This window comes from Poecilia reticulata, chromosome 16 (assembly GCF_904066995.2).
Source record: "Poecilia reticulata chromosome 16, P_reticulata-male-v2, whole genome shotgun sequence".
NCBI lineage: Eukaryota > Metazoa > Chordata > Actinopteri > Cyprinodontiformes > Poeciliidae > Poecilia > Poecilia reticulata.
In genome coordinates this window covers 7,330,555-7,345,696 of record NC_088845.1, presented here as the reverse complement: position 1 = coordinate 7,345,696, position 15,142 = coordinate 7,330,555, and the positions used below count along the sequence as shown (strand labels likewise).

Below are 15,142 nucleotides of genomic sequence, written 5' to 3'. Positions count from 1 at the left end.
AAGGGAAAAATAAAAATTTCACACCACAATCATACATTATATTAATCTATGAAAAAACATAAATACCAAAAAATAACATTGAAGTTTAAAGTTGTAACCTGACAAAATGTTTTAATGCCTCCTTCTACTACAAAGCACTGCAAATAGAAGTAAGGAGCTCTCACTTGTTAAGACTTCTCATGTCCAGATGCTCCATCACAAATACGCAGCCCTTTGTGTCAAGCTCAATCACCTTCAGTGGTTTCGGAACTTTGACAGTTTCTGTCTTTAAAATTGTTTCCAGGCTCGACATCTCTCCATCAAACATCAACTTGGCCTGTAAAAAAGAAGAAGAAGAAAAAAAAGCAAACGTAGTCGCTGATCAGTGTCATTCGACAAGTTTGATGTATTTTACAGGTTCGAGGTGTGCATTATTATCATTCGAAAAGTAACTGCACAGCACAGTACAAATGCATTCAGATTTGGAACACTTTTTTTTCCACTAGCCTGAATTTAGCACAGATTGCAAACTAGAGATTAAAACCCAAATTAAACAACAATTTGTTAATCAGAGTGATTAAAAACAAAAACTAAATACCCCGCTTTTGTGATTGATCTTCACAAACACTCTGCCGTGATCAGTGTCGTAACTATGGCCCTCACTGATGCATCCCCCGCCTGCGTGTCCAGTTGACTTCAGCATATTTGTCCCCAGCTCTTTCTTTAATTTAGCTTCCATGATGTTCTTCTACAGCTTGTCCTTGTAAAATCACAAAACTGCAACAAAAAAAATGCCAATGCAGCAGGTCAGGAGACCAGAGTCCGTCTCTCTGACAGCTTCCGTCGTCTAAATCAACGGGCACTCTTTAGAGCATGAGAGAATCGTGGAGAGAATTGTTTTGTTTCCGTATTATTTTTTTTACGGATTATGTTAGGACCAATCAGAGGGCGCCATGAGATGATTGATTTCTATTTCGACCTATTACGGTTAAGTACTATAATCACGTGAGCGTCACTATGGTTGCCGAATGAGGCGACTATGAAAACATGATATTACGGTCTTGACTTACTACCTCCATGCAGAAAAACGCAAAATGACCAGCGAAGAAGTGTGTTTACTTCTTGGGGCAACTGGTGTTGGAAAGACTTTGTTACTTAAACGCCTACAAAATATCCTTTATGTTTGTGTGAATGTTTAAGCTGAAGCGGGATTTACAACAGGCTAATAGCGAATGTGGCTATTGCATTTAGCCTGCTGCAAAATGGGTTTTAAACGTCTGTTGACAGACAGAACTTGTTAAGTTATTGAGTATGTTTTATAGCTTGAGAAATAACTCTGAATATACCACCTGGACATTTCTAACATTATAGAATCTTTGTCTTTACAGGTAAATTTAAGCCAGAGCAGTTGCTCCTTTTTGGTTATGTTTCCTTACAGGTTTATGAACTGATCAGTTTACATGGTTCGTGCGAAATGGGTTCGCCTCCATCGACTCTTCCCACAGTAAGCGTATTGTTTTATATTATATATGAACATGCCCTGCTGCATTCTTAACGGGCTCAAATAATAATCGAATTTATAGCAGCTGATAATGGGACCCCATACTAACAGGTTACAATAAGTATATTTATATCTCTTCTAGTGTTTCTGCAAAACACTGATGGTATTTGGCCAGTAAAAAAGATATTGTTTATGTTTGGAGAAGGGATGAAAAGGCTTAAAACTCCAAAGAACACTCCATCTACAGTGAATGAGGGTTTTAATGTGTGTAGAACTTGGAAGGTTCTTGTCAAGGTGGAAGAAAAATGTGTGAATGAAAGACAACCAAAAACTGTCAGCAGTATGTCTTACGGGAAAATGTTCCTACGCATCCAAAATAAACCTAGTATGTTTTTAAAAAGCTGTGTTTAGAATTATTTTAATTGCACTGAGTGAGTAATTTCAAAACAATGACATGTTCATGGGAGGGGATAATAATTTTGTCTGCAATTTTGTATCCAAATATTCAATTTTAAATGATATGCAGAAAGAAATAAGAAATGACAGCTGTAAGGTTCTGTGATCCGTTTCTGTTTTGGTTGCCATACATAAACTCTTGGGTCAGCTCTGACTGCACATTATCACTACAATGTCAACACACTATTTGTTCTTCTGCAGGTAGGAACCAACCTAACAGATCTGACCTTGAAAAAGAAGAAGGTGACAGTGAGGGAAATTGGAGGCTGCATGGGGCCTATATGGCCCAGTTACTTCCAGGACTGCTTCTCTGTTATTGTATGGGCCTTGTATACATGTTGCATTATTTACTATGCTGACGATGTAAGAAAAAATGACTGATGTAAGAAAAAATGACTGTTTTCTTAGTTAGAATCTTTATTTCTTTTTTCATATAGTTCATGGTGGATTCAGCCAACACTGTCCAGATATCCTCCTCCTGTATCCAGTTGCTGTCTGTGCTCTCTGCTGAGCCTCTGCGCAGTGCCTCTGTGCTTATTCTCTTCAACAAGAGGTATAACATCCACATCAGTCCAGATGTGCAAGTTGTCACATGAAGTCTGTTCAAGATCCAATTTCCCAGCCTTGTGTCTTGGGGTAGAGTTATGTTGTATTTGCTGATGTTTCGTTCCAATCTTTTCCAGGGACATGCCTTGCATCATGAGCCTCACAGAGATAAAGTCACTGTTCAGAATGGATGACATCATCGCATCGGCTCCTCAGCCTATCACAACGCTGGAGGCCAGTGCCCGCTCTGGACAGGGTTTGCAAGAGGTGCTGGGCTGGCTGGAGTCTGTCACAGTCAAGTGACGTGTGTTTGAGATTTTACTGAGATGTTCCTCTGAGAGCTCGGAGAAACCTTCTAGAGACTTTACATCAAGATTCTCAGTCTACAGCAACAACCCTGATTTCAGGTGATTTGATGCCACATTTAATGCTGGTCAAAGAAAAGGATAACGGGCTGCGAACCTTGTAAGATGTGAAATTCAAGAGGGAAATGTGTCCTATTATTTGCTGGAAAAAGGACATGATTCTATGAAATAATCATTGTGATGTTGGCTCAGTATCATTTAGGTTACATCTACCAATTTTCTTTTATACAAGTCGCTCCAACTAGTTCATTCTTGCCTGATGAGAGGTAATCTAAGCTAAAACTAAATTTAATGGATCCAAATATGGATGTGAGTTTGACTTAAACTTTCTTTAAGTTTTAACGGTTTATGAATGAGGGAGAACAAGGAGTGTGACTTATCAATAAAAGTACTATACGCAAAGAGTTTACTACTGGTTCTAGCGGTTCCAATTACAAATGATTAAAAGCTTATTGTGCAATTACAGATTGCATAAAATTAATGTTATCACATTTTGCATATAATTAGAATATTGTTATAAAACATCCCGACTAACGAGCGAGGAAACCATTATGCAGAGAAAGACACAAAAAGAAGTACAAATGTTTGCAGAAACAGTCAGAAGTAGGTCGCAGTCGCTCTGAGATGATGTGCTGTGTAGAGGAAAGCAAAGTACAACTCTTCATGTTTATTTATAGGCCAGAAAATGAAGGCCACTATAAAAAAATACAGAGCTAGATAAAGGTACGCCTATGGATGAAGTGGATAATTTGTTAGGTGTTGATAAAAGTGCAGAGGGAAGATTCGTCACTAAAATTCGTTTCTGGCATAAATCTAAGTTCTTTCAGCAGAACAATGACTTGAATTGCACATAAAGCACAAAAAGAATGGATTACTGAGGAGGGAAAAGTGGACCGTTTAAAAACCTGGCCGTGGATTAGTCCTCTGTTAAATCTTTCTTGGAGCTAGCACAAAACCAAAATAATATAACAAATAAAACAAACTGCTCATGGTCAGGACTTGGTCAGTGAATCTTTTCCTTCCATTAAGTTTTCCTACTTTTTTCAGAAATGACCATTTGTTATGTTCACTCACGGTGGAGTGCCACTGTCTGCTGCACAGCTGCTGAATCAGCTATCCAGTCCATATATTACATTCATGTATTTAAAGTTATTTTTCTATAGGTTTTCTTTAGCTGTAAGTAAACAGTGGAAATGACTGAGTATAACGAATCTGTACAAGCTTCTTTTATATTCGAATTTATAGCATTTTTTTTTTCAATGAAAATAAAATTTAGTAAGATGCAGCCATTTATGTGGCAACTTGTTTATATACCATTGTCAGTATTGGGGTACAGCATAAATGTAAATGTATTTTTTGACAATATCTATACTTTTTTTCTTCATTGGTCTCTCGATTTAATTAAACTGATGCTACCAATTCTGTACATTTGTATTTATTTTTTCTAATATTGAGAGATTTACATGAGATTTAGATGTTCCTTTAAGTTTTATCGGGATTTCACCCACTTGCATGTAAAAGCAAAACAAAGACTCAAACTGGTTTTTTTTTAGTTTTTTTTTTTACTTAGGGTGATTATTTTCTGTTTAAATGTACTTCTGATAACAGAGGAGATGAGGAAAAATAAAGAGTAAATCATTCTGAATGAAAATAAATGGTTGCAGATTTGCTGCTGTATTTCATTAGTTGGTGTTTTAACAAGCAAATGGTTTTACATTCCTGATGCAATCTTGCATGTTGGAAATTCAAAACACAATAGGTAGTTTAATCCCACAATTATTTTCAAATTATATATATATTTATTTATATACATTTAATAAACCGATCAGTTCTGGTCCAGAGAAGGTTCATCGGGTAAATGAGTTGATGCGGGAGCGTTTCAGGCACTGGGCAGCAGGTGTTGCCTGTTGCAAGAGATCTGAGGCTCAGCGCAAACCACAAAGCTCGTGGACAACAAAGTAATATCAAAGTGTGCTTCTGTTTTGTTTGAAATTGTTACCCATTAAAAACAGTACAACAGCTTTCATTGGTTGTGGTGGAGGAGCAGAACTAGCTTGCAACAATATAAGCATTACTGTTGTATACAACGATATAAAAACCATTAATAATACGCTTTTCAGACAAATCTTTAGGGCTGCGGTTTGGTTTGCAAAACTAGCATTATTCCAAGAGCATTCCTCCTTTTTCCTAGCCCAGTTTGGAGGGTTGTTATAAGAATGGGTTTATGTTGATTTGTGAAGCTTGTGATTCCTCATTGCTGGCCGAGGAGAAGGGCAACAAAGGCTCAGGGAGCTTCACTGGCAGCTCCAGACCAGGCGGAGTGGGGTGGGTGAGCGACGAAGGTATGGCGGCACCCTGGTGGCTTGTGGGCAGGGGCAGTGAGGCACTGTATGGCAGAGAGGTGCTCTGGGGAACCGGAGAGGTGAAGCTAGAGGTCATTTCATTCAGGCTGACCTTTGGCTGCTCGGCTTGGAATGGATTGGCAGCTGAAGGAGCACCAAGACCTGAGCCAAAACAAAAAGAAGTCATTAGTTTACTAATTCTTTTGGTCTGGTTGAATGCCAAACTGCAAGTAAAAATGTACAGGGTGTGTACTACTATCTGCTTTCAGCTGTAGCTGTGCAAACATTTGTAGTGCCAAAATACCTGCTAAAATGGGTTTGGTCTTAGCAGTAGGATTTGTTGGAATGAGCACATCAAGGTCTACCAAGGAAGCAGCCGACGGACGAGGAATGACTCCGGTGTCCTGCATGTACGAGGCTTAGTGTTGGCAAGGCTGTCTCTAAGACCAGACATGTTGAAGAGGTCAGAACTGTCCTCATCTTGACCGTTAATACTAGCACGGCCGCCATCCATTGCTTCGTCAAACAGATCCCATCTAGCAGGAGAGATAAGCGGCAACGTAAGAATGTGGGACACACAAAACCCGGTACAGACTGAGTGAAAGACAAACTTTACCTGAAGGGCTTCCACTTCGAAATGGGGGTTGCATGAATGCTCCTTTAGCGGCTGTTTTGTCAGACGGAGCTAAGAACGGATCAACTCCAGAGGACGCTGCGGATAAGCCACAACTTGTGACGTTTTTACTTAACTTTTTTTGAGATGTACGAGTGTGTCTGACGACCCACACTTACCAGAAGTCCAATCTTGGGCTTTGGGGTTGGAGATGTTGTCTTGGAGCGCATCCCAGGGGTACGCTGGAGGTTCCCACGGTGGTGGGGGGCTTTGGGAAGGTGGCGCCATCCAGGGGGAATCAGCTCTTGGAGTCTTGTCTTTTTTTGAGGAAACGGCAGTAAAACATGTTTTCGTCAGCAAAATGGAGGGAAAAAATTACCATCAACAAAGAGTCTGACTACACAATGCACCTACAAAGGTATATCTGTGTAAGAAAAACACTGATTGCGCAAGAATATTTTGACACAATTGCAAAAATATTCATACCCTTCAAACCTTTCTCACTTTGTTATGTTTACAAACATAAATAGATATGTGGATTTTTTATTTTCTTTTTATAAATCAACACAAAGTGGAACATAGTTCTATTGTACAGTTTTGGCCTAGTTACTGCTCTGAGTAGGTTGTTCTTCATCAAATAGCCTTTTTTTGAGTTTGTATCCAGTTAACAATTAATCGATTACTACATTACTTGACAACTATTCTCTTCCATCAGTACTTCCTATAGCCACTTCTGATTTCAATCACAGCTGCAACTCCTTAAGGTGTGTCTCTGCAGTCTAATAACATCTAATAAGTCAATGTTTTGGCCATTCTTTGATGCAGAATAGATTGTTAAATGTACTCAAGGCTCACCTAGAGAGTCCCAGGGGTCTGTGGCCCTGGCCCCAGCTGCTGCCTGGTGTGACGTGTTATCCCAGCGGATGTCACTAGGCGGTGCATCTTTAGGTGCCGCAAAAATATCAACCAGGTCCATGAAGGCCGTCTGAAGACACAAATAAGAAAAATAAACATGTGATAAACCTATTATTTCTATTGTTTTAGAACACTTTTTGTAGGTTATTTTACATGTTTGTAAATTTTTAATCAATGGCATAATACAACTTTAGGTTTTAGTCTAATAAATAACTTTCTTTTAGTAAAGAGTCTGTATGCATCTAAAATTATCACCCTCTACTTTCTATAAGGCAACAAAATGTCAAAACTATTCATACCCCGCCTTTTCCCTCCATTTCACGTTTGCTCTCCTCCAAGGCTTTCTGGAGATCAGAATCATCTCCTCGGCGAGTGCGCTGCTCCTAAAAACAGACACAGACACATGGATGCCTTTCAGCAGGACGGCTTTGGGCAAAATGCACATATTGTCACATTATCCTATATTTATGACTCTGCGCTGTCCCGGGGGCGGCCGGTTCACACAGTTGGCACAAAGTGGAGCGCTCTCTGGTTAAATAGTGCAGAGAGTGCGGCGCATCACTGTCACAATGCAGATCCATTGTGTTGCAGTGTGTTAGCATAGACACATAAAAACCGAATAAAAAAAGACAAATGATCTGTTGAAATGCAGCCGAAAACATATCATTTGAAAACCTAAAGGGTTAAACAGGAAGTTAAAAGTTGACCAAAAGTTAAACAGCGATGACTACCTGCTGGTGTTCCTCCTTGCTCAGGCTCAAGGCTAACTGGAGCTGGGCATCCTCGTCCATTTCCACAGCGGGAGGAGGGGCACGCTTCACTGGCTGTTGGAGGAAGTAAGCATGATTTAAATTACGATCGGAGCAAAAACAAAGCTTGGACATCCTCTTTATTGACTGCATGCAATTTTACTGAGTAAACATTCAAATAAAGGTGAAGGGTTCAATCCTTTCAGCACCAGGCCAGAGTATCTGATGCGTTGACCTCAACCAAGTGGAATTACAAAGCAGAAATCTAGTGGTTAGTTTGTAAAGAAGGATGAGGTTAGAGATGGTTATTCTTTGGAGAAAAGATGACCTTGTCCAGTTTAAAAAGTGACGAAACGATGGATATTATGAATCGGGTGGTTAATCTTTGGAGAAAGATGACCTCGTCTAGTTTAAAAAGTGACGGAATGATGGATATTATGAGTCAGATCTATAGGGGAAGAGAAGTGGGGGAGAGTGCATGGAGCTGGTTGTTGCAGAGCAACAGGTGAAGTGCTGCAAGACAAAGGCAGGCTCATCCCTGGTCCAGGTTTACTTTTACCTTCTGCGCTTCCTCTTTGCTGAGTTTCATTGCGATCTGGAGCTGAGTCTGCTCATCAATTCCCACTGTGGGAGGTGGCTAGAGTCGAGTAGGAATGATTAGGAGGAAGACTGATCAAAAGGAGACATTCCAAGCATTTTATCACTGAGTTCATGGGGAAATCATTTAAACAATGCAATAAGTTTTGTTTTTTTTGTTTTTGTTTTTAAAACACAAAAAGGAAATATGCGTTAATAAATTTCTCATTATTATAGAGCTCACCTTGTTTGACTTGGCCTAAACCTTTTTAGCATAAACTAGCATATAAACGTCTCAAACGCTGCCCTTGCTATGCAGACTAATGCGGAATGTGGGTCCTCAGGAGTGGATCGATGCACATTTCCTGTTTGGCTCCTCGCTCGCTCACTCTCAGATTACTCATTCTTCGGCATCACTCACACTGATTGGTCAAAGTCCCATCACTGATAAGCGTACAATTGCGTCATTTTCATCTCTAGGAAATGGTGGCGCGGACGACAGGCGGGAGAAGTGAGGGAGCAGGAGCTGTTTAATGTTTTACGAGGGTGAAGCAATTTTAGAAGGCAGCTAGTGCAGCTAAGAAATCTCTCTCTGTCCGACATGTGTGCTGGAAAGGCAGGAGTTTTGTATTCTGCTTGTGTATGCGCGCGCGGGTGTGTGTGTGTTATGTCCGTTAGAGGTACCTTTTCACTTTCTTCTCGGCTCATAGCCAGAGCCAGCTGCAGCTGCAGCTCCTCTTCTCCAGTAGACGCTGGAATGGCTTGTTCGAGGTCTGGGTCAAATCGAGATGAAGGGAGGCTGCAGGGAGGCTAGAAGGACAGACAGAGCAGAGTCGAGTTTTATCAAAGATTTGGGAACACGTGTTTGGGAGGCAGAAAGATTTACCGACGAAAAAAAAAAAAGGGAAACAAAACCACACAGGGTGATTTTTAAGGTCAGGAAAGAGCCAGAACTGTTGTTGCATGTTAATTTTCCGTTGGCTCTTGTTTAGGGCCTTAGCTGGCATGGCTCGCCACAGTCTGCCCAGTTCTGCCTGGGCTGAAAACAATGGCGCTGCTGTGTGGAGAGTGAGGTTGCTGGTTGGGGGGAGAGAAATGGATGCATCGGATTTGGAGTCGGGCCCACCTTGTTACCCCGAAACCTCTGAGAGGGTCTCAGGACGCATGTGTAGATTTGGGAAACTCACTGAGGAAAGTTTGGCACTGTACCAGCCCGGGTGCCAGGCTGTAGGTCACTGGGCTAAAATAAGGACGTAGGCCGAATGCTGGCAAACTGAGATCTCGGAAGCCAATCATTGCCAGATTACTGCTGCTCAATCTGATCTGAATTACTTGCTGAAAATGAATATCCGCTATCATCCTAACCCTTACATCATCCGTCAGCATTTTGACCGCTGGAGATCGGCACCAGCTCCCCCTCCACCCTCCTAGGATTACCCAGATGTAGAAAACAATTGTGAATGGATTTCTATCTGGGGAGGGGGAAAAAAAATCAATGCTAACTGGTATTGACAGGATGAAACAAACCAATCCTGTAGCATCAAAACCCAAAGCTTAAAGCCCAGATAAGTACAGGCGAGGAATATCGAAGACTCCCTGGACAAAAGGAAAATTGATTAGTAAACATTGAGATACAATCTGAGGACACATCTTTGTTCATTTCATCAAACAAGCTGAGGAAATCACCAGAGGAAAGTGGTGTTTTATGAAAACAAAGATCTGCTGCAACAACCTTTATAAAAACCATATAGACAACATGAGCTCTAAAGTATAATTATATACCACAGAAAAACATGTTTACAAGGGGGTTGTGGTTTTCACATCATGTGGTTTGAGTTGTTTGCAGTCGCTGATAAATCAGTGACATCAAAGCTTTCTGCAGATCAAGCAAAGGGAAACTGTTCAGTACAAGGAAAAAATCTGAAGTAAAAAGTGTTTGTAGTGAGATTTTGTTTGTCTATAAAACCAAACGGCAATTAAATCAACATTGAGAGGTCACTTGGCTTAGATATTGATTACTGTCACTAAAAACACACTGAAATAGTCGATTATGTTTGATGTTGATTCATCATTGTTTTTACAGCCAAATCTGACTCTGATTCAGTGTTTATCCCACTGTTCCCCGTCTACTCTGATATCGCTAAATAAAATCCAGTGCAATAAGCTGCCTTAATTAGAAGTCACCTAAATAGAGAATCTATCCGGCGGGCAACTACTAATTATGAACTTCACCAAATCTGCCCTTTATGGAGGAGTGGCAAGGAAAAAAAATCTAAAATCAAAGTCCAGTTTGCAGTGGACACAGCAAAAATGTGGAAGGTGTTCTAGTTGGATGAGATGAAAACTGAACTTTCTGACCTACATAAAGCTAACTCTGCAACTCTCCCCTACGCATACCAGGAGAAACAAGGTGATGGAGATCCTTCTTCAGCAGGGAAAGAAGCATTTTATCAGACTCGACTGGAAGGAGGGTGGCGCTAAATGCAAGTCAAATCCTGGGAAAAAAAACCCTGTTAGCGGCTGCAGGGAGACTTGAGACTGGGGCAAAGGTCACCTTCTAGCAGGGTAATAATTCTTAACTTAGAGCCAGAGCTACAGTATGATACTTCAGAGCATAGCCTTACTGTCTCTTAAAAGTTCAGGGACAGATACAGTTATGAATCTGTGGTAAGAATTAATATTCGCATATGCTCTCCATTCAATAGTTATAATTAAGCAATTCAGGTTCTTGATGAGCAAAGCTGGTAGAGACACAAACCAAAGTGTCTCTACCTAAAGTGTCGAGTCAGGGTGACTTTTTCATTTTTTTAACATTTTATTTAAAAAAAAAAAAAAAAAAGCTTAATATTCACCCCACTTTACATATCGACAGAAATTAAAAGTTTGCGTTCAGTGAGAATGAACACTTTCGCTAGGCACTGTACGCCACCAACTAGGATTACGGCAGTACTGTCATCACAGTTGAGGTTTCATATCTGACGGACACCAGCTGGGCCCCTTTCTTTTGTAAATCCAGTTTAGCTGACATGACGGTTAAGGAGAATGAAAGGAATGCAGACGTCCAGCTGTGATGGGCGAGTCTGACTGACATTTTACCACAGCAAGAAGACCAAGTGCTTCATCAACATGTCCTGAGAAGATAGTATCAGAGTGGAATCAATCGGATGTCGGTAAAGATTCACAAGTAAGAAGTCGGCAGAAATCCATACGTAGTGTTAAAAATAAACAGCCCAATCACAGTATCTATCTGATGATGTTATGACTCGTCATGTGTGCATTCCTTAACAATGACGGGCCGCATGCCGCAGGAAACGTTCAGGTGTCATTCTGGACAGTTTTTACCAACTGATAAGACATCTTGAGGTAAATATTCACGTGCTTTGTAAAAATCGGGGCAACTCACAGTTATACGATGGTGATCTGCATCTGTTTAAGTCGTCCCCGCCGTGGCGTCCAGCGCTGCCTCTCCCCACCCGTGACTTAGTCTTCTGTGCCTGGCTCCTCTCGCTCTTCAGCTTCCCGTCATCCTTCAACAAAGCCACCAGTTGCTTGGCCTTCTCTCGGACGTGAATGCCCTGGTCATGTCCGTCTCGGTCTATGTACTGGAAGTCTTTAAGCGTCTGAATGGTGTATATGTTGTCCCGGCACGATTTGACCACACGCTCAGAGCCCGCTTTGACCAGGTAGTCTAGTAGCGTGAGCGCTTTGTAAACGTGGCGCCAGTTTTTGCCGTGATCGTTCAGCCTCTTCAGAATCATTCCCATGACTTCGGTGAAGGCCACCACGTTGTAGGTCAAGTCTGCAATTTCACCCATGAGGGTGGAAGAGGGTCCCCATGGGTCGTTGGAGGTGGCCTCTCGGACCTTGATCTCGGCCTCCGTGTAGTTGTTGACCATGTTTTTCATCTGCCGGCGAAGCGATGAACTCTGCATGATGGCTGCAGTGTCTCACGTGTGGCAAAGGGGAGAACAAACAGCAGGACAAGCCCACTGCCTTGGGCGAGGTGAATGCTCAGTTCAGCAGACAACTGCAGGAATGTCGACACAACCTGGCAACTTTAGTGGCGTCCACAACTGTGGTCCTGCAGGGGGAAAAAAAAAAAACACAGCGATAATTTGATCCTTTACATTGATACCATGCTAATCACACAATTGTTACTCATTTTTGTCATTATCAGCTAAAAGCAGCTAAAGTGTCACTTTTAAATCGCGATTGAAAGAGTTCAGTGTTTCCTACAACGTTAACCACACACTCTCCTTTCCATTTAAACTCCAATAATAACCTCCTTGCAGAGACAACCACATAATGTGCTGATTTAATAACCTGTGTTTTACCTCTGAGTGTTATCAGAAAGGAGAGAAACTGACCTTCCCTGTTGTTCTGGGTTGATTACATCAGAGAGCAGCAGATATGTTTCCAGCTTCTGAAGTTTCAAAGACTTTGTTAAAAGTTTTTGAAAACCTCAAAGGAGCAGAATTAGTCACTTTCTCTTTAACGGTGACTATTTTGTGTAAATTTATCAGCTTTTATAAACAGATGGAACGAACAGCTTGTTCTGGTAGAGTCATTTTGGTGAAATCTTCCATGACATTGAAGGTACAATAAGACAGTGAGTAAGATTATATTGTAGAAAGAGTGAAACGGTGGCTTCATGTTGAATCCTAAAACGCAAGTCACCAAACTGCGACAGACAACATGCCTTAAATCCGGCTCAAAACGAGTCTGTCCTGTGGAGATGCTGCGCCTCAAAGCAAATAAGGTTGACAAATTGTGTTTAAATATATCTAGTAAAAACATGCAGTCTTCGTAGTAAAATTAAACAGCTAAAGAGGCAGGTAAACTCTCCTTCAGGCCTAATTTTACATCTAATCTGAGTGCTTCTGTATAAATTAAAAGTATTTGTGACAGAGCTGGCAACTTGATTCAGACGTTCACATTTTAAAACAGAGTGAAACCAATGGCTCTATGAGAAATAAACAGTTTTTTGAAAAAGTTTCCTCCAAAACCATGAAGTACTCAGAATTCTCGCTTGAAGCCATGGGTTTTCTCGCTCAGTAGCCAAATGAAATCACTCCCAAATCAGACCAATGAGCTCTCGGAGCGAACGTGAAGAGACATTTAAACCGGGCAGTAAATCTTGACTTATTTGTCCTTTCTGTCCTAAACCAGGACGGCTGATTGGTGCCATTGTTGCGTCAAGTGGGACGATCACGTAGGTGAAAGTATGTGACGGTGACTCAGCTATGTTTCCGAGTTTAAAAGTTAAAACATCGACGGAGCCTTAGCAAACAAAATCACCCGTGAAGACTTGGCTAATTCCTCCCATCTCCCCCTTCTTACCTTCATGTCATATCGCGTCAGCAGGGTCCCAACTTAGGGAGGATTTAGGTGGAAAGAGAGAGGTCCCCGCCTCTCGACATATCCCGTAGCTGCCTCTCGGATAGGGAACAACTAGTATGGGTGTTTAAAAGCGCAGAGGAAAATCCCGCACACTCGGAAATAATCTCAAACTGAGCGCGACGGTTTGTTTTCAAACTAAACTTGCGCGTGCATTTCTCAAATCCAGGCTTTTGGGGGGCTACAGAAGAGACACACACTCACACACACATACACACACACGCAAAGTGAAAAAAAAATGGATGGAGACCAGGGTAGGGAGGGGACGAGAAAGAGAGAGAGGGAGGGGAGGGAGGGAGGAGTGCTCGGTGCATGCAGAGTCAGTCTTAACCCTTTAGTGACCGGCAGGAGAAGTATCTGGTCTGAATGGAGCAGGTGTTCATGCTGAGGAATCCCAAACAAGGCTAAACTGGTTGAAAACTAAAAAGTTTTGGCCAGATGGAACCCCCTAGCTCAGCTGAATTAGATCCAAATACATTCATTGACATATGAAGTGTAAAAAAAAAACAAAAAAAAAAAAAAAAACGTATGGCTTTTGCAGCTGAATACTCACAACTCAGAAATCTTAGGTCATGACTTTATTATGCCATATAATCTTGAGGAAGACAGCTGATTTGACAGTTTCCCGGAAGACAGTCATTGACAATCTTCACAAGAAGGATAGGCCATTAAAGGTGCAGTATAAAACGTTTAATATATATTAGGAAGCAATCAGTGTTGCTTCCTAAGTGGACAGTTTGATTTCACAGAAGTTTGATTTACTTGGAGTTATATTGTGTTGTTTAAGTGTTCCCTTTATTTTTTTGAGCAGTATATATATATATATATATATATATATATATATATATATATATATATATATATATATATATATATATATATATATGTGTGTGTGTGTGTGTGTGTGTGTGTGTGTGTGTGTGTGTGCGTGTGTGTGTGCGTGTGTGTGTTTTTTTTACATATTTGGTAAAATTGTCATCATCTCGTGACAGTTTTGCGACAGATAATCTGTGAAAAAATCGATCTCTTTTTCGTCCTCCCCGAGCTATTATTGTCATCTGAAAAAACGCACTGCTCCTTTTCACCAAAAAGAACCAATCAGGGTCAGGAGGAGTGTCTTAGTACTGTCAATCAAACGCATGTACTCGCTGCTAAATGTGCTAATGGTGGAGAAACATCTTACTGTTCAGTGATTCTTGAGAATAGGGACAAAACAGGTCCTATGGATAAAGCACAAAATTTGAATAAAATATACACAAAATATAATTTTTTCAAATATGTGACTGAACTAACCTGGGTCATGTGAGCACAACAATGTATATTTTCCAGGTATTTGCTGAATATTTTTTTATTTTAAACATTGTAGTCGGTGGATAATGCCTGTAAAAGCCCTTGTCCAGGAGCAGAACTCAATACATTATAATAGTTTAAAACAATTAAAGAAATACAAAAATTATATATTATGACAATTAAGTACAAGTATTCATAGAAATAATTATAAAAGTATCAATAAATTGAATTAAAAATAATTTTTATATATTTTCCAACTCCATTAAAATTTGTGGAAATGAAAAGAATGTAAAAAGAAATCAGGCATTATTGGGGGGCACCAGAACTTCTAAGGACCCCACGACCACTTCCCTTCTCTTCCTTTGCTAAGAGGGCTGGTTAGCTCTGGTTAGCTTACGTTATTCTTTAGTTTT

At 40.7% G+C, this 15,142-nt stretch overlaps 3 protein-coding genes across 4 annotated transcripts; 1 reads left to right on the top strand and 2 right to left on the bottom strand.

Moving 5' to 3' along the window:
• Nucleotides 1-164: 164 nt before the first annotated feature.
• Nucleotides 165-877, bottom strand: LOC145547606 (ketosamine-3-kinase-like; the record flags this gene model as incomplete). The annotated part of the gene is given in 2 exon segments (XM_081597275.1): nt 165-316; nt 578-877. Coding segments are annotated over 2 exon segments (293 nt in total), but the record flags the coding sequence as incomplete, so codon positions are not given.
• Nucleotides 878-979: 102 nt separating this feature from the next.
• On the top strand, nt 980-4,273 carry arl16 (ADP-ribosylation factor-like 16). 2 transcript variants are annotated; one of them, XM_008416118.3, is made up of 5 exons: nt 980-1,149; nt 1,428-1,483; nt 2,138-2,254; nt 2,374-2,489; nt 2,620-4,273. In XM_008416118.3, exons 1-5 carry the CDS (start codon nt 1,074-1,076, stop codon nt 2,783-2,785), a joined length of 531 nt encoding a protein of 176 aa, XP_008414340.1. In that variant the 5' UTR covers nt 980-1,073; the 3' UTR covers nt 2,786-4,273. The 2 variants fall into 2 exon arrangements, with proteins under 2 accessions (XP_008414340.1, XP_081453402.1); XM_081597276.1 differs by lacking the exon at nt 980-1,149 and having other exon boundaries at nt 1,174-1,483.
• Nucleotides 2,336-13,730, bottom strand: LOC103468803 (epsin 3a). The gene is given in 12 exon segments (XM_081597277.1): nt 2,336-5,351; nt 5,494-5,574; nt 5,577-5,725; nt 5,781-5,901; nt 5,982-6,119; nt 6,658-6,787; nt 7,017-7,100; nt 7,449-7,541; nt 8,026-8,103; nt 8,727-8,841; nt 11,442-12,123; nt 13,383-13,730. Coding segments are annotated over 11 exon segments (1,818 nt in total). The 5' UTR covers nt 11,975-12,123; nt 13,383-13,730; the 3' UTR covers nt 2,336-5,055.
• Nucleotides 13,731-15,142: the final 1,412 nt, after the last annotated feature.